At 44.3% G+C, this 23,532-nt stretch overlaps 1 protein-coding gene across 1 annotated transcript in view; it reads left to right on the top strand.

Annotated features, from left to right (window-relative positions):
* col6a1 (collagen, type VI, alpha 1) overlaps positions 1 to 23,532 on the top strand; it is a 94,990-nt gene that overhangs the window by 1,313 nt on the left and 70,145 nt on the right. Inside the window, exons 3-12 of the mRNA XM_080198582.1 lie at positions 5,979 to 6,182; positions 8,558 to 8,717; positions 14,677 to 14,790; positions 17,927 to 17,947; positions 18,048 to 18,068; positions 18,171 to 18,215; positions 18,924 to 18,977; positions 21,625 to 21,669; positions 22,559 to 22,585; positions 23,401 to 23,427. Of these exons, the coding sequence (XP_080054708.1) occupies positions 5,979 to 6,182; positions 8,558 to 8,717; positions 14,677 to 14,790; positions 17,927 to 17,947; positions 18,048 to 18,068; positions 18,171 to 18,215; positions 18,924 to 18,977; positions 21,625 to 21,669; positions 22,559 to 22,585; positions 23,401 to 23,427 (718 nt within the window). The remainder of the gene's footprint in view (positions 1 to 5,978; positions 6,183 to 8,557; positions 8,718 to 14,676; positions 14,791 to 17,926; positions 17,948 to 18,047; positions 18,069 to 18,170; positions 18,216 to 18,923; positions 18,978 to 21,624; positions 21,670 to 22,558; positions 22,586 to 23,400; positions 23,428 to 23,532) is intronic.

Here is a 23,532-nt window from a genome sequence, read left to right as displayed (position 1 = left end):
TCTTCGTCAGGTGAACGGAGAGTTGAATGGAATGCTCCATTCACCTGACGAAGAGGGAGTCCCCTCGAAAGCTAGTGAGTTTACTATTAAATAAATCGGTTGGACTAAAACCTGGTGTTGTCAGACTTTTTACTGTTTACCCCAGTCCAACGCCGGCACATACACATCAGGGTCTCAAAGCAGAGAAATAGAGTTACAGCAGGGAAACAGGCCCTTTGGCCCATCTCCTCTGTACTGACCAGCTTTCCAAACTGAACTAGTCCTGTTTGCCCGTGCTTGGCCCATGTCCCTCGAAATGTTTCCTATCCATGTACCTGCCCAAATGTCTTTTAAATGTTGTAATTGTGCCTGCCTCTGCCACGTCCTTTGGCAGCTCATTCCATACGCACACCACCCACTATGTGAAAAAGTTGCCCTTCAATTCCCTTTTAAATCTTTCCCCTCTCACCTTCAAACTATACCCTCTAGTTTTGGACTCCCCTGGGGGGGGGGGGGGGGGTGGTGCCAGAAACCCTTAACTATTCACCTTATCCACTGCCCTCATGATTTTATAAACCTCTATAAGGTCACCCCTTCATCCTCCTATGCTTTGGGCAAGAAGTCCCAGTCCATCCAGCCTCTCCTTTTATAATTTGAACTTTCCAACCCTGGTAATGTCCTTGTAAATCTTCTTTGCAGCCTTTCCAGTTTAATAGCATTCTGCCTGTAGTGGGGCGGCCAGAATTGTACACAGTACTCCACCAATGTCTTGTACTGTCCCAAGCCCTGCACTCAATGCTCTGACTGATATAGGCAAGCGCCTTCTTCACCATCTACCTGTGATGCCACTTTCAAGCTAAGTGCCCGATGGAATGGGTTCAGCAGGGAAATACTGTGCACAGGGCACGGACAGCTGGAGACATGGCTACCACCCTCAGGGGAATGAAAATCCACGTGTGCAAGGGGTTAACAAATCACGTGGCCTATTCTCTTATTGCTTTATCAGTCCAGAAAGACGTGTTGCTTCTGTAAACTGCCCTGTGGAAAAATTTCAATGTTTGTCATGATAGACATGATAATATTATAAAATACAGGGTCAAAAGGACTGACATTTAGACAGTACCCCACCCCCACCCCCACCCCCACCCAATGATCTCAGGATGCCCCATGCAGCCAACAATGTACTTTTAAAAAAAATAATGGGATCACTGTTGTAATCATATAATTATGCAGTACAAAATCACAGAATACTACTAGTGCAGAAGAGGCCCTTCAGCCCATCGAGGCTACACCAATGCATGAAATGCCCTGACCTGCCCACCTAATCCCACTTGCCAGCACTTGGCCTATTGCCTTGAATATTATGGCGTGCCAAGTACCCATCCAGATACCTTTTAAAGGATGTGAGACATCCCACCTCCACCATCCTCCCAGGCAGCACATTCCAGGCCGTCACCACCATCTGAGTAAAAAAAGTTTTTCCACAAACCTCCCACTCCTCACTTTTCTGTTATGTCCCCTCGTAACTGACCCTTCAACTAAGGGGAACAGCTGGTCCCTATCCACCCTGTCCATGTCCCAAGCTTATCCAACCTCTCTTCATAACTTAACAGTTCCACCCCAGGCAGCATCCTGGTAAATCCCTTCTGCATCCTCTCCAACATATCCACGTCTTTCCTGTAATGTAGCAACCAGAACTGCACGCAGTACTCCAGCTATGGCCTCACCAAAGTTCTATACAACTCTATCATGACCTCTCTGTTTTTGTAATCTATACCCTGATCGATTAAGGGTGAGTGTGTCACATGCCTTTTTCACCACCCTATTTACCTGCCTTTCCACCTCCAGAAATCTATTTCGTTTAATCCCAGCGATGGCCACCACTCCCACCTGGCGCTGTTGGACCTACAGAGCCACCGGCCATCCAATTGTCTGGCAGCTCTCTAAGCGGGACTTCCTGCTGGGAAAAGGGTACGGCTCAGTGGCACAATTCTTAGCACTGCTGCCTCACAGTGCCAGGGACCCAGGTTCGATTCCCAGCTTGGGTGACTGTCTGTGTGGAGTTTGCACGTTCTCCCCGTGTCAGTGTGGGTTTCCTCTGGGTGCTCCGGTTTCCTCCCACACTCCAAGGATGTGCAGGATAGGTTCATTGGCCATGCTAGATTGACTTCAGTGTCAGGGGGATTAGCAGGGTAATATGTAGGGTTCCGGAAATAGGGCCTGGGTGGGATTGTGGTCGGTGCAGGCTGAATGGCCTCCTTCTGCACTATACTTCTATAAAGTGATTTCAATAAGCCTTGTCTCAAAGCAATTACTTTTTTTATTCATGGGATGTGGGCGTTGCTAGCTGGGCCAGTATTTATTGCCCATCCCTGGGGGCATTTAAGAGTCAACACACTGCTTGCAGTGGTAAATTGCCGTAGGACAGCTGTCATGACCAAAGACAGCGGGGAGACCTTTTTTTACCCATCAGGGGGCAGGAGTTGAGAGTCACAGGAGTCCCATAAAATCCCTACCATTGTCTTGTACTGCCAGTGCATCACCACAGCTTTGGCACACGGCTGCCCTCAAATCAGTACGCAGAACAGAATGAAACAACACCCAGACCTCTGCCATTACTGACGCCAAAGAATGAAGAACAGTACAGCACAGAAACAGGCCCTTCAGCCCACCAAGCCTCCACCAATCACATGAAGCTTCTCTAAACTGAAGACCTTTTGCCTCTATCCAGTCCATATCCCTCTATTCCCCGTCTATTCATATATCTGTTGAGAGGCCTCTTATCTCAGAGGAGATGGGGATGTAGTGATAATATCTCTGGACTAGTCATGCACTCTCAGGTGAATGCTTTAGGAACATGGGTTCAAATCCCACCACAAGCTGTGCAAGTTCAATTCAATGAATGAAGCTTGGAATTTAAAACTAATCTCAGTCATGGTGCTGATGGAACCACTATTGCTTGTTGTAAAGACCCACCTGGTTCACTAATGCCCCTTCAGGGAAGGAAATCCGCCACCCATAGCTGGCCTGGCATATACATGGCTCCAGCTTTTTTGGATAAATATCCTTAGACAAATCCATGGAACTAGCTGGTTCCAAATTGGGATGGCCCGTTCCATTGAGGATGGTATCCGTCGCAAACAAGACATTCTAGAAAGGTCATTAATGAATACAGTGCAGATTTACCAGGATTGTACCAAGAGTGAAAAAAAGGGACAATGATGAGGAAAGATTCAGGACTTTATAACATTTCCTTGGGTGGACATGTCCAAAACAAGGGAGTGCAACTTTAAAATGAAAGGTGGACCACTTGAAGGAGGTATTCCAAAACACAGAGTAGTGGAAATCCAGAATCTTATCCCCATGTGTTTCTGGGGGATTGAGGTGGGAGCGGCCAATTGAAAATGGATACATTTTTGTTAGCCAAAGGAATTAAGAGGCGAAGGAATCACAAATTAGCCACAATCTTATTGAATGACAGAGTGGGCTCAAGGAGCTGGATGGTCTACTCCTGTTCCTATGATAGAATCATAGAATCCCTACAGTACAGAAGGAAGCCATTTGGCCCATCGAGTCTGTACCAACCACATCCTTCCCAGGCCCTATTTCCATAACCCCACACATTTACCTGCTAATCCCCCTGACATGGGTCAATTTAGCATGTCCAGTCTACCTAACCAGGACATCTGTGGACTGTGGGAGGAAACAGGAGCATCCAAGGAAACCCACGCAGACATGGAGAAAACGTGCAGACTCCACACAGACAGTGACATGAGGCTGGAATTGAACCCGGGTCCCTGGTGCTGTGAGGCAGCAGTGCTAACCACTAATTAGGTTTGATGGAGCAAATAAGGAAAAGCTTTCCTATGGTTGGGGTGTCAACGACAACGAAGTATTAAAGCAGCTTAAAATAAGATGAAATGTGATTGAGGAGAAAGAGGAAGAGAAATATCTTTAGGCCGAAAGGCTGTCCAATGCCAAAACATTGAATGTATTCAAATGGCAGCTGGATATAGCACTTGGGGTGAATGGGATCAAAGGTTATGGGGAGAAAGCAGGATCAGGCTATTGAGTTGGATGATCAGCCATGATCGTGATGAATGGTGGAGCAGGCTGGAAGGCCTGAATGTCCTCCTCCTGCTCCTGTCTTCTATGTTTCTAAAACGTGAGATGACTTTTACCAAAAGACCAATTGAGGCAGAGACCGTTGTATCTCTTACAGAAAAATAGTCTGAATCTTTGAATAAATACAGGGAGCAAGCGAGGCAGTGGAACTCATTTGGGTCTGCTCTAGCCAAAGATCCTTTGACATGGTTAGGATTTTCCTGCAGAGAAATTTTCTGGGAATAAGCAAGGATCATGGCCACGCAACTGCCCTTTGCCCCTATCCCACAAAGGAATGATCTTCGCTGCCTCATCAATACCGATGAAGTTTTGAACACAATGTAGCCTTAAGTAGCTGCATTCCTTGCTGCATTTGCACAGATGAATTTGAAGGCAATTAATCACTCACTTTAATCCAGTGAAGATTTGCTAGGATTCTACTGGGGCTTGATAGTTTGAGTTATAAGGAGAGGTTGGATAGACTGAGACTTTTTTTCCCTGGAGCGTTGGAGGCTGAGGAGTGATCTTTATAGAGGTCTATTAAATAATGAGGGGCATAGATTAGATAGATAGTCAATATCTTTTCCCAAAGATAGGGGACACTAAAATAGAGGGTGTAGGTTTAAGGTGAAAGGGGCGAGATACAAAAGGGTCCAGAGGAGCAATGTTTTCACAAATAGGGTGGTGACTGCCTGGAATGAGCTGCCAGAGATGATAGTAGAGGCAGGTACAGTTTTGTCTTTTAAAAAGCATTTAGACAGTTATATGTAAGATGGTAAGATGGGTATAGAGAGACATGGGCCAAATGCAGGTAATTGGGACTAGCTTAGTGGTAAAAACTGGATGGCATGGACAAGTTGGGCTGAAGGTCCTGTTTCCATGCTGTAAACCTCTATGACTGTGGTTCAGCTGATGAAATGAAACTCCTTGTTGAAAGGTGTTCTCTATTCATTAAGTGGTCTGAGTTGTCGCTAATAATCTCTCGCATGTCCCATCATCTATTTCAGACTCCTCATTGGGGTGCAACTACGTTAAGACAATTCATAGCTTGTCACGGTGGCCCAATATTTAGCACTGCCAGCATTGGGTCACTGTCTGTGTGAGTTTGTACATTCTCCCAGTTTCTGCGTGTTTTCCCTCTGGATGCTCCGGTTTCCTCCCACAGTCCAAAGATTATGGAATCCCTACAGTGCAGAAGGAGATCATTCCCTGTAACCTCACACATATACCCTGCTAATCCCCCTGACACTAAGGGACAATTCAGCACAGCCAATCCACCTCAACTGCAGGTTGTCCTTTAGTGTGCCAAGATATATAATATAGGTCAATGGGATTAGCAGGGTAAATATGCAGGGCTCTTTTCTCTCCTTACAGATGCTGCCAGACCTGCTGAGATTTTCCACCATTTTCTCTTTTGGTTTCAGATTCCATCATCCACAGTATAATTTCATTTTATAAATATGCAGGGCTATGTGCTAAGCCTGGGTAAGAGATGTTGCAGGCTCAATGGGCCAAATTGCCTCCTTCTGCACTGTAGTGATCCATGGTCATCAGCCATTTTACTGCATCGGCACAAGTGGAAGTTATAACCCTCGCTGTGTACTGAAATTAATGAAATATTGGCTCTGTTCTCTCTCCACAGATGCTGTCAGACCTGCTGAGATTTTCCAGCAGTTTCTGGATCTGTTTGTGAGAGTAATGTTGACTCTGAGTAAGAGTGTAAAACTGATGATAGCGAATCAGTAACCTGTTATGCATCTTTCTCTCTCACTATTGTTATTCCCACTGACTGCTCTTAAGTGCAACTGCCTTCCCAAAGGAACTTCTTGGTCGGCCAATGATGGGGCAAGAGAAGTTTCTAAATCCAGCTGAAGTGAGGAATCTGTCTGTTTCAGGTATTACAGATGTGACCAGACACTGGAGTGGAACGCTGGGGCTCTACACTACAGTGACATTGTGAAGGACATCCACCCCCTCACCTTCATGAGCTCACAGGAAAAGGCAGCAATGATTAACAACATCAATCGGCTGACTTACATCGGCAAAGGCACATTCACCGATTGTGCCATTCGGGATGGAGCTGAGCATCTTCTGCTGGGGTAAGAGCACCCTAAGAATTGTAGCATCCAGGAACCAAAGCGGGGAAACTCATTGATAACTTCGTGTGCGTCTCCTTGGGCCCAAGGCTCAGGGCAGCCCAAGAGTATCTCTAACGTTGAACTAATAATGATGTCATGGCAAGTTTACATCAGAATTGTATAGCCCTTTTTTTTTTTTGAGAGATATTTGTACCGGTGCCATAGCAAGTTGTGGCCTAGGAGAACGGACAGTTGCTTTACCAGGGAGATGTACCATTAGTGATGATGAGTTGCTCTCGGGCTATATCAATATTAGCAATCACTATCAGATCAGTGCTGTCATCAGTTGAGCTCTTGATGATAGAGCTAAATTCTGTTCTGTTTCTCCAATCTATCTAACCCCTCCATATAGCCACCGACTCTATAACCTTCATTCCATTCCCTACCAAATATCTCCCAACTCTTCTTTAAGGAGAAGAGTTGAACAACCTTCATTGAACAACCATTGCATTGTATGTAAATCCCTGAATTAATCCTATTGCCACCTGGATCATGCCCCATTTTAGCACGATTTTTCTCAAAATGAGTACAAGTTCAAACATCTCAGCCTGGATTCATCCTTCCACAGTCTTGAACTTCAGAATTAACATTGCCACCCTTCTCTGAGCCATCTTCAATGCAGCAATGACACCCCAAAGTCTGTCCACCATCTACAAGGCACTAGTCAGGAGTATGATGGCATACTCTTCACTCCAATCAATTTAAGATGAGGAAAGGTGGGAGATGAAGTGGAGTGATATGAACTGTTTACAGTTTACTGCTTATTTATTAGTGTCACAAGTAGGCTTACATTAACACTGTAATGAAGTTACTGTGAAAATTCTCTAGTTGCCCCACAACTCCTCCAACACTCAAGAGGCTTGACACTATCCAGGACAATAAGAGCATAAGAACTAGAAGCTGGAGTAGGCCATGTGGCCCCTCAAGCCTGCTCCGCCATTCAATAAGATCATGGCTGATCTTTCCATGGACTCAGCTCCACTTACCCGCCCACTCATCATAACCCTTAATTCCTTTACTGTTCAAAAATTTATCTACTTTGCCTTAAAAACATTCAATAAGGTAGCTTCAACTGCTCATTGCCCACTTAATTGGTACCACATCCACAAATATTCACTCCCTCCACCACTGACGTTCAGTAGCAGCAGTGTGTACTATCTACAAGATGCATTGCAGAAATTCACTAAAGATCCTTAGACAAGCCCAAACCTATGATTGCTTCCATCTAGAAGGACAAGGGCAGCAGATACATGGGAACACCATCACCTGCAAGTCCCCCTCCAAACCACTCACCATGCTGACTTGGAAATATGTCGCTGTTCCTTCTGGGTCAAAATCCTGGAATTCCACTCCAAACGACATTGTGGACTGCAGCGATTCAAGAAGATGGCTCACCACCAGCTTTTTGAGGGTACCTAGGGATGGGCGCTACATGCTGGCCAGCCAGCGACACCCGTGTCCCACGAATGAATGAATAAAAAGTTATCCATTTTACATCTCAAAATAAGATCGAACGTTTCATGCAGGATCTTGTCAATGGATTACGGCAAGACAAAATAGCTTCTGCCAACTTGTAATCAAATTCCTCTGAAAAGCCCAGTGTGGGTTGAGCCTATGGGCATTGAGACAGTGGTTCCATCCTCACTCCTCTTATTCCTTCAACGCCCTTGTAAATGGTTACACGAGTTTTGTGTATGACGTATATAGTTCTGACTTTTGTAAGGGCTCAGCTGTTGCTGTTGCTCCTGAACGATTGTACTTCACCCAAATTGACAAGTGCACTGCTCCCATTTGTAAAAATAAGATAATTAATTGCGCAGAGAAGCCCATGTTTTTCCAGTTGCTCTCGGGTCACTTTTGGCACTTTTCAGGAGAGTCTGAGATTCGGTCCAATTAATACCCCTCCTTCGTGAGGAAGGAGACATGTATTGAAGACAGCATGAGAGATTGTTTATCTACCATCGCAGTGGGAATATTCCCACCAACCTCCACCCACACCCCCCAGCATTATCTCCCAGTTGGGGGCTATCAATGTTTCACCTAATCCCCATCTGTTTCAATGTTCGAATGCCCTGGGCGTGATTTTATGACCTCTCTCGAGTAAGGCTCGTAAAATCTCTGTCTAGTGGGAAACTCCTTCCTGTGAGCCTCGTCCACTCCAATTCCAGGGCAGGCGAGATGATAAAATTCCAGCCCCCCTGTCTTTTGTTCATGAGTTCTGGTGGAGGGTGACATTACCGGCCAACTGAAGTAAGGCTGTATGGGATTTGCTGTATGTTAGTGCTCACATAGAAACAAATAGTTATGTAAGTGATATATCATTGCTCTCATTCCAGTGGCTCCCACCACCGGGAGAACAAGTACATGGTTGTGGTGACTGACGGACATCCCATCGAAGGGTACAAGGAGCCTTGTGGAGGATTGGAGAGTGCAGCGTCCGATGCAAAGAACCAGGGGATAAAGATATTTTCAGTGGCCATCACACCAGATCACTTAGTACGTCTACAATGATACAATCTTTCCTTCTCTGTTCACTTCAGGGACTTTAACTGAAGCATTTTATGTCATATTGGATGGAATTTTGAATGAGTTAATCAGCCAGATTTATTCTGGTGTTAATCTTTCTTCTGCCTAACCTTCATTTCTCCTTATGAGCATTTCCTTCCATTCCTTTCTCCCTCAAGCTTTTTGTATCAAGCTTCCTGCAGTGCTATTCCCCTCAACTACTTCATGTGGGAGCGAGTATCACATCCTCACCACTCCCTGGGTAAAGAAGTTTCTCTTGAATTCCCTGTCAGATTTATTAGTGATTTATCTTTTATTTATGACCCATAGCTTTGATCTCTCTGCAAGTGGAAGCACTTGTTTATATGTCTATCCTAAAGACCTCCGTTTACTAGCCCCTTGCCCTTTTCTTTTCAACCCCAGCCTATCCAATTGTTGATGGATAGATCCCTTCAGTCCTGGTATCACCCATGTAAATCTTAACACCATTGTAAATGTGCTTACTTGTAATAGTAGTGAGTAGAATTCAATAAAGCGAATAAATGTAATAAAACAGGAAGGGAATACTAAATCTCAAAGCAAATGTAAGCCTAACTTTAGCTTGCCCAACAAGGTGCGAAACTAGTGCTTATGCTCTTGGATGAACAATCCAGAATTCATGCCCCCAAATTGAATTAGGACAGCACGGTAGCACAGTGGTTAGCACTGCTGCCTTACAGTGCCAGGGATCCGGGTTCAATTCCAGCCTCAGGTCACCGTCTGTGTGGAGTCTGCACGTTCTCCCTGTGTCTGCGTGGGTTTCCTCCTGCTGCTCCAGTTTCCTCCCACAGTCCAAAAATGTGTGAGTTAGATTGATTGGCCATGTTGAATTGTCCCTTAGTGTCATGGGGATAAGCAGGGGATAGGGCCTGGGTGGGATTGTTCTAGGTACAGACTTGATAGGCTGAGTGGCCTCCTTCTGCACTGTAGGGATTCTAGTTTATGAATTCCACAAACCTGGTGATTTCTGGCTGGCACCAGATAGCGAGCAGACCTTGTAAGCTATCTGACTGGTGTTTAAAACCCAGGGCCCTGCCAGCTTTACTCAGTCTGGCTTGCATGTGATTCCAATGCCACATGAGTTCATGGGGAAATTGTAACTCAACTCAGAGAAGCCTAAGGAATCCACATTGGCTCAAACAAGAAGCACCGTTCTAAAGTTGAGCCAGAACAGTGGGAAATTAGCCTGCCCTGTATCTAAAATTAAAATCTTTGATGATGGCATTGGAAAAACTCATGCAACTCTTTGCCAGTACTTGCATCTATGTTAGTAACAGTTACAGTCAGATTTTAGTGTGGAGTATTTGGGAGATATGGGTTTGACGTGATCTGGCCTGTAGGCAGCTGTTGGAAAACAAGTTTTGATAATTTGCAGGTTGTGTGAAGTGAAGCACTTTGAGTCGAGAAGCAAATATTGGGACCAACTATGATGATAGATGAGTTTATTGTAGGTGCAGGCTCGATGGGCCGAATGGACTGCTGACTATAGCAACGTAGTAGCATAGGAACAGGAGTAGATTACTCAGTCCCTCGAATGCACTCAGTAAAGTCATACCTGATCTGTGGCCTCCTCCATGTACCTGCCCGAAGCCCATATCTCTTGATACCCCTGTTCAATAAAAAAAAAGTGTCTACCTCAGACTTAAATCTAACAATCGAACCAGTATCCAACACCTTTGAGGGGAGATTTCCAAGCCTCCACCACTCTCTACATGTAGAAGCATTTTCTAACATCTCTCCTTAATGCCTTGGCCCTAACGTTTAGATTATGGCCCCTGGTTCCAGAGCCTTCAGCTAGTGGAAACAATTTATTCTTGTCCACCCTGTCCTTCCCTATAATATTTTGTAGACCTCTATCAGATCACCCCTCAACCTTTTGAATTTGTGAGAATCATGGAGTTGTGATGGCAGCCAGGCCGAGAAGGTAAACTGCCCTTCCTGGCAGCAGGAAGTGGGCCCATCATGAACGATGGAGCTTGGGCTTGAGATAGCAAGTAATAAAACCCATTTATAACTCACCACTGAGACCTGAAAAATGCAAATATGATTCAGTCATCATGATTAGGTGTTGTCAAAGACGTCTCAAAAGTCTTTAAATTGTCCAGGGAAGGGAAGACTGGGGAAGAAAAGGGGCTTCACATTCCTGGGAAAGCAGTAATGGTATAATGAACTTTGGGTTGGCTGGAGAAGGAACAGGAGAGAAAATCGAAGTGATTGGTGAGGTGTATTGATGCACTGTGACACGTTTTCTCCAATTCGGCTCTTCAGTAGTCTGCCATGGAATGGAAAAGGGAAGAATCATGCCCTATAACTCTTCATGTACCCCTCAGTGGGCAGTACCAGGAGAAGCCAGGAGCAGGTCACTCACCTGCCTTCCCTTGCTGGAGGTTGGGAATCCAACAAAGGCACATGACAAGGAATAGAGAATCATACAATCATTGGGCAGCATGGTGGCACAGTGGTTAGCACTGCTGCCTCACAGCACCAGGGACCCGGGTTCCTGGCTTGGGTCACTGTCTGTATGGAGTTTGCAATTTCTGTGTGAGTTTAGATGGATTGCCATGATAAATTGCCCCTTAATGTCAAGGGGAAACTAACTAGGGTAAAATGAATGATATTATGAGGATAGGACCTAGGTGGGATTGTGGTCAGTGCAGACTCAATGAGCCAAATGACCTCCTTCTGCACTGTAGATTTGATGATTCATAGAATCCCTGCTGTGCAGAAGGAGACTATTTGGCCCATTGAGTCTGTACCGACCACAATCCCACCCTGGCCCGATTCCCGTAACTCCAAGTATTTACCTTTGTTAATCCCTTGACAATAATGGTCAGTTAAGCACAGCCAATCAACCTAACCTGAACATCTTTGGACTGTGGGAGGAAACTGGAGCACCCGGAGGAAACCCATGCAGACTCGGGAAAAACATGCAGACAAGGACAGTCACCCAAGGCCGGAATCGAACGCAGGTCCCTGGTGCTGTGAAGTCACAGTACTAACCACTGTGCTGCCCCATTCCATCCCAGTGAGAAACCCTAAAGAGAGGTCAGATGGTTCGCAGTAGTCAGAAACAGTAGACAACTGTGCTACTGCCCAGATGAGATCCAATGTACAGGATGCCAATGAGTTTGAAAATGGTGGAAGCAAAGATGAGGTGTATCAGGACATTTTCACTCAATATGTTCAGAGACAGAAGGGGTGATCTGGCTAAGGAGTTCCAGGTGGTCAAAGGAATGAATTCAATGTTTGAGTTATAAGGAGAGGCTGGATAGATTGGGACTTTTTTCCCTGCAGTGTAGGAGACTTGGGGATGATCTTATAGAGGTCATTAAAAGAATGAGGGGCATAGATCAGCTAGATAGTCAACATCTTTTCCCAAAGGTAGGGGAATCTATAGCTAGAGGGCATAGGTTTAAGGTGATGGGGAGAGACATAAAAGTGTCCAGAGGGGCAATTTTTTCACACAGGGTGGTGAGTGTCTGGAACAAGCTGTCAGAGGTAGTAGTAGAGATGGGTACAATTTTGTCTTTTAAAAAGCGTTTAGACAGTTACATGGGTAAGATGGGTATGGAGGGATATGGGCCAAATGTGGACAATTGGGACTAGCTTAGTACTTTAAAATAAAAGGGCGGCATGGACAAGTCAGCTGAAGGGCTTGTTTCCATGCTGTAAACCTCTATGACTATAAGTACTGTGCTTCAAACCTTGGTTTTGACACTGTGAGGAGAAAGCTGACTTATCTAAATGGGAACACCATAGTTTCTTATTCTGTAGTCAGCCTAGGCCGATCAGGAACTCTTGTTTGGCTGCAAATTGGACTCAGATGCAGTACTATGTTGACCAGCCTGAGGTACAACATCTCAAAGCTGTTCCTGCTGTTGAGTTATAGACAAAAACAAGAAGAGGATGCAAGTTTGCATTGAAGAGTGGTGAAAGACGAACTAACGTGACTTGCGAGATTAAACTGTTTGAGATCTTTTCCATGTTTCTCCTCAATCTTCATTGCTGTCTGGAGCAGGGAATTCCAAAGGATTAATATATCTGAGAGAAAGAGTTCCTCCTCACTTCAGCGTAGATGGGAGACCCGTTTGTTTTTCCCCACAAGGGGAATCATCCTCTCAATATCGGCTCTGTCAAGCCCCTCAAGATATCGTATGTTTCAGTAAAATCACCTCTCGTTCTTCTAAACTCCACTGAATGTAGGTCTAACTGCTTAGCTTTTCCTTATAAGAGAACTACTTCAGCCCAGGAGTTAGACAATTGAACCTTCACTGAATGGCTTCCAATGTAAATAATGTGATGCATTTTCCCAATAATTTAACTTAAAGTTAATTCTTTAGTGTCGCCAGTAGGCTTACATTAACACTGCAATGAAGTTACTGCGAAATTTCCCTAGTTACCACATTCCGGCGCCTATTCGAGTACATTAAGGGCGAATTTAGCATGGCCAATTCACCTAATTAGCACATCTTTCAGACTATGGGACGAAACCGGAGTACCTGGAGGAAACCCACACAGACACGGGGAGAACGTGCAGACTCCATACAGACAGTGACCCAAGCCAGGGATCGAACCTGAGTCCCTGGCACTATGAGGCAGCAGTGCTAACCACTGTGCCACCATGCTGCCCATTCAGCCCTCCCTAAGTAAGGAGAGTGAAATTGAACATAGTACTCTAGGTGTGGTCTCACCCAAGCTCTGTACAGTTGTAGCAAGACCCCTCTACTTTTATACTCCATTCCCCTTGCAATAAAAGCCAACATTTCATTTGCTGCCTCAATCACTTGCTATACCTGCATACTGACTTTTGTGATTAATGTACGAGGATAGCCAGATCGCTCTATACTGCAGCATTCTGCAGTCTCGCTCCATTTAAATCATAGTTCTTTATTTTTCCCAACACGTGGACCACCTGTTATTTACGCACATTATGCTCCATCTGCCAATTCTTTGCCCACTCAGTATTTATATCCCTTTGCAGATTCTTAGTGTCCTCCTCACAACTTGCTTTCCTACCCTCTTTGCGTCTTCAGCAAATTTGGCCACAATACACTTAGTTTCTTTATTCAAGTCATTAATCCAGATTGTAAATAATTGAATTCTCAGCACTGATCCCTGTGACACTCCTCTAGCTACAGTTTGCTAACCTGAAAGATATCCATTTATTCCCTTGCTCTGTTTTCCTGTTAGTTAGTCAATCCTCTATCTGTGCTAAAATATAACCCCCAACATCATGAGCTCTTAATCTTATGCAGTAAACTATTTTGTGGCAGATTATTGAATGCCTTTTGAAAATCTAACTATGCTACAGGGGGCACCCCCCCGCCCCCCCACCCCCCACCATCAACCCGGCTTGTTACATCCTCAAAAAACTGTAAGAAATTTACCAATTAAAAATTTCCTTCCTCAAAACAACGTTGACTCTGTCTGAATGTATTATGATTTACTAAATGTTCTATTACCTCCTCCTTAACAATGGATTCCAGCATTTTCCCAATTCTGCTTTCCGTCTCCCCCCTTTTTAAACTAGAGATGCTACATCTCTAGACCTCAAGATGCAGGCCATCCGGTCCACAGGACTTTATTCCCATTAGTTTTCCTGATACTTTTTCTCCAGTGATCAGGATTGTTTTGATTTCCTCACTCCGTTTTTTTCCCTTTCATTTCCTTTGATCGACAAGGGACTCGAGGATTGTGTGTGGGCGGCGGGGGGGTTGGGGGGGGGGGGGGGGGGGGGAGAGGTGCAGCGAGGGGGAGAGAGGTGCGGCGGGGGGCAGGCGGGTGAAGTGGAGTTAAGATTTTGATCCGTTCAGCTGCGAATCTATTGAATGACGGAGCAGGCTCAAGGGGCCAACTGGTCTCTCCTAGTCTTATGTTCTAATGTTCTTATACAAATGTGATTTTGCTTTAGGAAGCAAGATTGAATCTGATCGCCACTGATGTCAGGTATCGACGGAATTACACAGCAACTCCTCGCAATGAGGTGGAATTAAACAGGACAATTGATGATATTCTCCAAACTATCGTGAGTATCCCATCTTGTACGCTCTTCGAGAATGTATTTTACAAGGGTGTTTCAGGTCTGACCTTATGAATGGGCACTTCCAGCAGGGAGTGCCAGTCTTCCATTGGGATTCCTGTCTGTAGCCATTTATAAAATCAACACTGCTGTACCAATGTGGTTGGATGTACCTCATCCACTGGTTACAAAGCTAGACTTGGCCTTCCAGAGATTGAATCACAGCTGATCGAGATCTGCATTGAGTGTTGTAGATGAAATAAGCCTAGACTGCACATTATCCCCAAAGCAAAATGGCTTAGGTCATATTAAACTCCTTTGTGCTGTGAGGTCCCCCACAGCCAGGCATCAGGGGATGATCGAAGCTGCCAATGTGAGTACTGCAGATATAGTACAGTTAGGCTCAGGATGGCAATCCCTCGAGTCAACCTCAAGGATGTATATCAAGTCTCCTCACTCCTGAATGAGGCATGATGACATTCCTCCAAATCTACATGAGCCAGCTTGAGTTCTCCGGAAGGGAGAAGGGAAGTTGCCGATTCAACATGGATTTCTTTGGTTAGTCCTCCTCAGAGCTGGATTGATGCTGACCTGTGTGTTGGGGAGGAACCCCTTTGAGGGAATGGATCATTGTATAGAAAGTAGAGTTAATATATCTTTATTCGGTCTACTCACTCCACACTCCAAACAATAACTGCCCTCTCGGGGCGGTTCCGGCCAACTCACCCAACAGCCAGGTCACATGACTGTTCTGTTTTGTTCATTTAACAAACTGGGAGAATATTAGATAAGAGACGACAGTCTAAAATTATAATCTCTAAACTATTATAATGGTTTATTGAAAAAAAGTAATACAAGAGGAATGAAAACAAGCAATAAGTCTTACTGCCTTCTGCCCATCAGGGACCCTGGTAATGACAGCTGGTCTGGAGCTCGAGTGGTCCTGGGACCATTCGTGATCCCGGTCTGAAGTAAAGTCCAACTTACTCAGATCGAAGCTCCTCCTTTTACAGTGTAGCACAAACAACTTCTGTGTGAGACTTGGTATATTTGGAAAACAATGTACAAGAGAAATGCAAGCAGATTAACCTGGCCTGTGATTACACTGGTATTTATAGAATTCCTACAGTGCAGAAGGAAGTCATTTGGCCCATTGAGTCTGCACCAACAACAATCCTATCCAGGCCCCTCTCCCGTAACCCTGCATATTTACCCTGCTAATCCCCCTGACACTAGGGTCAATTTAGCACGGCCAATCCACCTAACCCACACGTATTTGGGCCGAGGGAGGAAACCAGAGCACCCGGAGGAAACCCATAAAGACACGGGTAGAAACTCCACACAGGCAGTGACCCAAGGCCGGAATTGAATTTGGGTCCATGTTGCTATTTGGCAGTAGTGCTGACCACTGTGCTGCCCTACTTATTATCATATGGTGCATACCATGGCTGCATCCCAAACTTTGAATCCCGTAGCATGTGTGTTGCTGAGTTAGCTAGTGAATATATTAACTCTTTTTACTTTCTATATAATGACCCATTCCCTTTATGGTGCTACACCTCAACACACAGGTCAGTCGCAATCCAACTCCTAAGTGGTGTAACCAAAGAAATCCGCCTTGAATTGGCAACTTCCCTTCTCCCTTCCAGAGAATACAAGCTGGTTCATACAACACTTGGAGGAATGTTGCCATGCCTCATTCAGGAGTGGGGTGACTCACTGCAAATCCTTGAGGTTAACTCGAAGGATTGCCACCCTGAACCTAACTGTGCTATACCTGCGGTACTCACATTGGGGGCTTGAGTACTGACATCCCTCACTTTTATCAGTATTAAACTCCCAATAAAAGAAGAACCCAAATCACCTTTAGTTGGCTGACTAAAAAAAAACTCTGACTTTACAATGTCAGGGGAGGTTTATGTATGAAATTGTAGTGTTACTATGACAAATATTTAGGTAAGAGCATCTTCTAAATTGCCTATGTTCAGTCTACTCTCAAGCTAAATTATCTTTCAAGTGTTGATAATATTTGAGACAGAAAAAATGTATAATTTTATATATTTATCATTGATAATATCCCAATTAGGGTTGTAGACTCCATAATAGGACATAGCTTTCAGTCTCTGGGAGCTAGAATAGCTCCGTTAATTCTTAATGGGGCATTCCACTGCCCAGTCTTTAACAGAGATATTAGCCTGTGTATAATAACTTGCCTGCATTAAAATAGCAGAAAGAAGATTTTTTTAATTAATGTTTTAAACACAAGTGCATTGTTATCATGGGCAGCCATTTCAAGGCTCCATTAAAACATTTCCCTCTGTTTGCAAGTTCTTAATTGTCATTGACCATTATATTCATTCATTTCTATACAGAGTGATTCCTAATGATTAATCTCTTTATTGACTGTTTGGCTGTTCCTATGCTCAATAGTTTTAAAAGAGGAAAAGACTGATTATTTCACAAGAAATTGGAATTGTAAAAAATGACATGGGCGTCGCTGGGTGGTCATCATTTATTTTCAATCCTGAGTATCCCGAGGGCAGTTGAGAGTGAACCATATTGCTGTGGCTCTGGAGTCACATGTAGGCCAAACTGGATAAGGATGGCAGATTTCCTTCCCTAAAGGACATTAGTGAACCAGATAGGTTTTTTCAACAATCAACAATGGCTTCATAGTCATTGTTAGATGTAGAAACTAGAAGCAGGAGTAGGCCATTCGGCCTTCCAAGCCTGCTCCACTATTCATTCTGATCATCAAATTCAGCATCCTGATTTCTCCCCCCGCCCCCCCTTGAGCCCCTGGAGCTATATTGTCTATCTTCATAGACATTTTCTTTGGATTAAGATCCCACCATCTGCCATGGTGGGATTTGAACCTGGGTTCCCAGACCATTAGCTGAGCTTCTATATTAATAGTCTAGCGATAGTACCACTGGGCCATCACTGTGTCCATGATGTTACTGACTCCAATTACTGATGGATTCCAGTGGTCAGAATGGATAACATAAACATTTAATGATGTTGGATTTTTGGCCTGAACCCAAACCTAAACATGATCACCAATTGCCTTTGTACAACCTATTGTAACTTTTTTTATCCATATATTCAAATAGATCTAATCTCTTCTCTTTCTCACTTGCAGTATGATGAAGTGGAACCAGTGGTATGTTGCATCAACTCAAATTTGATTTCAAATTATTTGAAAGATTTAGTAGCATATATTTGCATATTGACACTCATTTAATTTTCCCTTTGGCCTGCAGTGTTGCTCCTTCGAGTGCCAGGTACGTTAGCTTCATTTCTTTGCAATATGAAAATTGGCTTTTTACAGTGTTGTTTTACTGGGACCTATTTACACAAACCCGTCTGGTTTCTGTCTCTTTCAGGCACGGAGAGGATTGCCAGGAAGACCTGGGGATCCCGGAGAAAAGGTTAGTATCTCATGTTATAAATGATGTGTATAGAATAAAGGTGGGGGGGGGTAATGTTGAATACAGCTACAAGTTACAACATTGGTTGTGTAAAGTCTGCCCCTCACTTTGAGAATTATTGAATCATCACAAGTGTTAGATGTAACCGGTGACAACTTTGTAATGTGACCAATGGTAACAAGCTGGAAGAGTCAGCTAACCCAGTAATGGAATCAATTGAAGAATGATGTGATGGTCAGCTGATTCACTATAAATAAGAACCTGTTGGGAACAGTGGGGAACTTGGGGTGGCCTAGGATGGGGCCCCAAGTCTGGAGTAATGAAGTTTCATTATGAAACCCTTTCTTTGATTTATAGGTTGGAGTCAGCTTTGTTATAATTTTATTGTCTGCATTTAAACAGTTCCTTCCAAAAAAACACCAAGTGCCACAGAATGCAAATAAAACTTCTCATATTTGATCCATATTGGAAATATCCAATGTAGAAACTTCACAATATAGCCTTTATCATCAATTGAATTCAAATTGCCAGCATCATACTGTCATGAGAGTCCTCCCATTTTCTTAACTAGCTGGAGTGATTTTATGACATCAAAGTTTATTTGGACCATTAGCACTTGTGTAGTGTAAGATATCAATCTTCATTGCATTGCGCTTTGCACTAGTCATATCTCAAAGTTAAAATGAACAATGTGTTGTTTCCTAACAGGGTTCAGATGGACGGCGAGGCCCTCATGGCCCTATGGGCTTACCTGGACCTCCGGTAAGTACAGAACCTGTTTTCCCATTCACTATTGCTTCTCCTGTAACATTACAATAATGTGTCCAATAAGCCTGAATTAGAAAGCTTGTTCTTAATCACAGAATGCCCACAGTACAGAAGCAGGCCATTTGGCCCATCAGGTCTGCACCGACTCTCCAACAGAGCATCCCACTCAGACCCTGACCCTGTAACCCCATGTATTTACCCCGCTAATCCCCCCTAACCTAACTAATCATTGACTCAGGATCCCTACAGTGCAGAAGAAGGCCAGTCAGCCCATCAAACCTGCGCCAACATCAATCCCACACAGGCCCTAACACCTTAACCCCATGTATTTATCCTGCTAATCCCCCTTACACTAAAGGACAACTTAGCACAGCCAATTAACCTAACCCACACATCTTTGGACTGTGGGAGGAAACTGGAGCATCCGGAAGAAACCCTTGCAGATATGTGGAGAATGTGCAAACTCCACACAGACAATGACCCAAGGTTGGAATTGAACCTGGGTCCCTGGAGCTGTGAGGCTGCAGTGCTAACCACTGTCACACTGTGCTGCCCTGGCACTACCTAAAACACAAAGGGTCAATTTAGCATGGCCAATCAATGTAACTTGCATATCTTTGGATGTTATAATGTTTTAAGGTATTCGTACTCCAATTCAACAATTATACCTTACACTATTTATTGCAATGAGTATTATTTTGCACTATCCTAGTAACAGACATGCTTCTGTAGAGTTCCAATGACTTCTTTCCCTGTGCATTCTTAGTCCTTGTGGCCTTGCAAGAATTTCCCCATTTTCCTTTACAGTTCAATTATCTAGTCCTCCCATCCTGCAGTTATCACCCTCTCAGGTGACGTTCTGACTTGTTCTATTTTCACATAGATATTGGCACATGTTAAAATTTGACATTCCTGATCCTTCGGCAACTCAAACATTTCTGTGTTCTCTCGCTATTGGGTTCCCTGAACCATTTAGATACTGTCTTGCTCAACACACGGAGGAACTGTGGTTTGAGCTTTTGTTTTATTTTTGAGATTTGGCTATCTCTGGCAAGGCCAGTGTTTGTTGCCCATCCCTAATTGCCCTTGGGTTTCTAGGCCAATTCAGAGGTCAGGAGACACATGTAGGCCTGGCTGGGTAAGGACAGCAGATTTCCTCCCCTGAAGGACATTAGCGAACCTGATGGGTTTTTTTTAAACAACAGAAGATAATACATACATGGTCACCATCACTGAGATAGTTTTATATTCTAGATTTATTAATTGAATTTAATTTCCAAATGCCTTGGTGAGATTTGAACCCAATGTCCTCAGAGCATTAGCCTGAGCCTCTAGATTGCTAGTCCAGTGACATTACCATAGCCTCCCACTTCCCCACGTTGTGTGTACATTCATGCTTGGCTCAGGAAAATGCATTGTTCGGCCCTTAAACTCATTGGGTGGGATTTTAAGGCCTCGCTCAGGCCTTCCCTCGGTGAAATTCAGGGTAGAGTTTCTGCCTGAGGTCAGTGAGGTCTGAGGAACAACTAGTTCCTCAGCTAGTTCCAGCCTGAGGAACTAGCTGGTAGTGTCCGGCTATGTTGAGCCTTCAGGGCTGAGGCGCCTGTCAGAGACACTGTCCATTGTCTGACATGTCAAACTGGGGTTACATTCAAATAAGTCAAGAAGGATTCAAGCAGATGGGCTGAATGGCCTTCCCACTCCTCAGTGTTTTGAAATTGGATAAATTCAGTGTGGCAGACTGAATTGTGATAGCTGTGCGCACTGCAAATTGTGCATTCAGTCGGCATGTTTTCCTGGCATTCCAATGGGGAATGTAAAATTATTACCATATATAGCATAGCACAGCCGGTTTATAGCTGGTGTAAGCTCAAAGAAGAGCAGTGAACACAATGTGAGTGAACATTGCACAAGTTTAAACTTAACGTAAACGCAGCTGCAAATGGGTAACTTTAACTCGTCCTCGCATCTGAATATATCCTTCCTCACATTGACAGGGAATGAGGGTTCACACTGATAATATAGGACAGTGAATTGTAGGAGAAGGAAGAGGCTATTCAACCCCTCAAGCCTGTTCCACCATTAAATTAAGTGATGCTTAATCAGCTCAGAAAAGCGCAAACCCACAATCTCACATCTGCCCTATGCATTGTCTTCTTTTTAGAAACTGGAGCAGGATTAGGCCATTTGGCCCTTCGAGCCTGCTCCGCCATTCATTTTGATCATGGCTGATCATTGAATTCAATATCCTGTTTCCACCCTGCTGCACCCCACCCTCCTTTTCCCTTATTGTCTTCTAACTCAACATTCTCCCTTTTTCTTTTGTAATCCCTTCTAATGCCCCCATGCATACCCCTTTTTTATTGTTTTGCCTGATCTGATTCCATTCCCCATTCCCCCTTCCCCACTGTGGGGACAGCTGGAGACAATACTACCAGCAGAAGCACTCTCACAACATCCCTGTTCGTTACTCCAGGAGAAATTATAAATCTGCTTATTTTAAATGGGCAAATATGGAATGGTAGCTGTAATAGTAATCTCCAGCAAACATGACCAGGAGACTTAACCTTCTTGCTTTTCAATTCTGATGACTATTTGTTTGACTTCTCTTACGACTGACAAACTTGTGTCTCTATTGCAGGGTAGACCTGGTGATGTTGGACCAGCAGGCCATCCGGGTATGAAGGTAACTATCTGAACTGCATCATGATTTAAGTTGTTTTATCGTTGCCACATGTACTGAGATACAGTGCAAATATGGTTTCTTGTGTGCAATACAGACAAAGCATTCAGTTTATAGAGTACATAGCATAGGGTATAGAGGGGAGAAGGAAAGGTGAGAGTGCAGAATATATTATTACAGTCACTACAAGGGTGTGGAGTAAGATCAGCTTAATATAAGATAGGTCTATTCAAAAGTCTGACAGCAGCAGGGAAGAAGCTGTTCTTGAGTCGGTTGGTACGTGATCTCAGACTTTCGAATCTTTTTCCCAAAGGAAGAAGGTGGAAGCGAGAATGTCCGGGGTGCATAGGGTCCTTGATTATGCTGGCTGCTTTTCCAAGGCAGCAGGAAGTATAGACAGAGTCAGTGGATGGAAGGCTGGTTTACGTGATGGATTGGGCTACATTCATGACCCTTTGCAGTTTCTTGCAGTCTTTAGCAGAGCAGGAGCCATACCAAGTTGTGATGCATCTGGAAAGAATGCTTTCTATACTGTATCTGTAAAAGTTGGTGAGAGTTGTAGCAGACGTGCCAAATTTCCTTAGCTTCCTGAGAAAGTAGAGACTGTGGGCTTTCTTAACTACAGCATCAGGGTGGAGGGTACAGGACAGGTTGTTGGTGATCTGGACATGTAGAAAATTGAAGTTCTTGACCATTCCCACTTCACCAACATTGGTGTAGACAGAGGCATGTCCTCCGCTCAACTTCCTGAAATTGATGACTACCTCCTTCATTTTACTGACATTGAGGGAGGGATTATTGCCACATCACCACATTGATCTAATGTCTTGTTCACAGTTTGACTCTTTTGAACCTTTCTTTCACCAACTGTATCTTTGCTTTTTGCCAACAGGGCGACAAAGGAGATCGGGGTCCCAAGGTAAGGCTGTCAATTAATTTGATCACAAAATGACCAGTTAATTTCTGCTATCCATTCTCATGTCATCCTAGATTTTGTAGAACATGTATTAACATGTAACACTTACATACACACCGCAGGAGGGGGTTAATCTAGAACCACAAGGGGCAGGAAGCCAATGTCAACAAGAGAGGGGAAAATCCCGGACTACCAGCAGAAGGGGAATCCAATATCATAAGAGAGGGTAGGGATGGAGCGGTGTTTCCAGTATCAATAACCAAGGGGAAATCATAGAATATCTACAGTGCAAAAGGAAGCCATTCAACTCATCGATTCTGCACCAACCCACCTTTTTAATCTTACCCAGGCCGTATCCCCGTAACCCCACGTATTTACCCTGCTAATCCATTTAACCTACACATCTTTGGATATTAAGGGGCAATGTAGTGTGGCCAATCCACCTAACCCGCACACCTTTTGGGCTGTGGGAGGAAACTGGAGCACCCGGAAAAAAACCCACACAGACAGGAGGAGAGTGTGCAGATTCCACACAGACAGTGATCTGAGGCTGGAATAGAACCTGGGTCCCTGGCGCTGTGAGGCAGCAGTGCTAACCACTGTGCCACTGTGCTGCCCCAGTATGACCAAGAGAGGGGGGAATCCAGTATCTCCATGGGTGACAAGGGGGGAGTGGGGGGAGGTTCCACCCAGGATTCCCGGGGAGGGGGCTGTCTGTCTGTAACTCAGAGTTACATTCATCACATTGAGATACAAAATAAAATGGCAAACAAGTGTGCAGAGGATGTACTCGCTAAACTGTGTCTTTTCTTTTTCAGGGTGATCGAGGACACAAAGGAGTAAAGGTGAGAGCGAGTTGGATCATTTCAGAATTATAATGATGTTGTTGTCTTGTCAGTGTAAAGCATTGCAAAGTCTCACTCCTGTCCCTCTCTGTACTAACCGATGTC

The sequence above is a fragment of the Carcharhinus amblyrhynchos genome, chromosome 11, assembly GCF_965287045.1.
Source record: "Carcharhinus amblyrhynchos chromosome 11, sCarAmb.v2.hapA, whole genome shotgun sequence".
Lineage (NCBI taxonomy): Eukaryota > Metazoa > Chordata > Chondrichthyes > Carcharhiniformes > Carcharhinidae > Carcharhinus > Carcharhinus amblyrhynchos.
The sequence above is the reverse complement of the archived record's forward strand: the minus strand, read 5'-3'. Positions and strand labels throughout refer to the sequence as shown.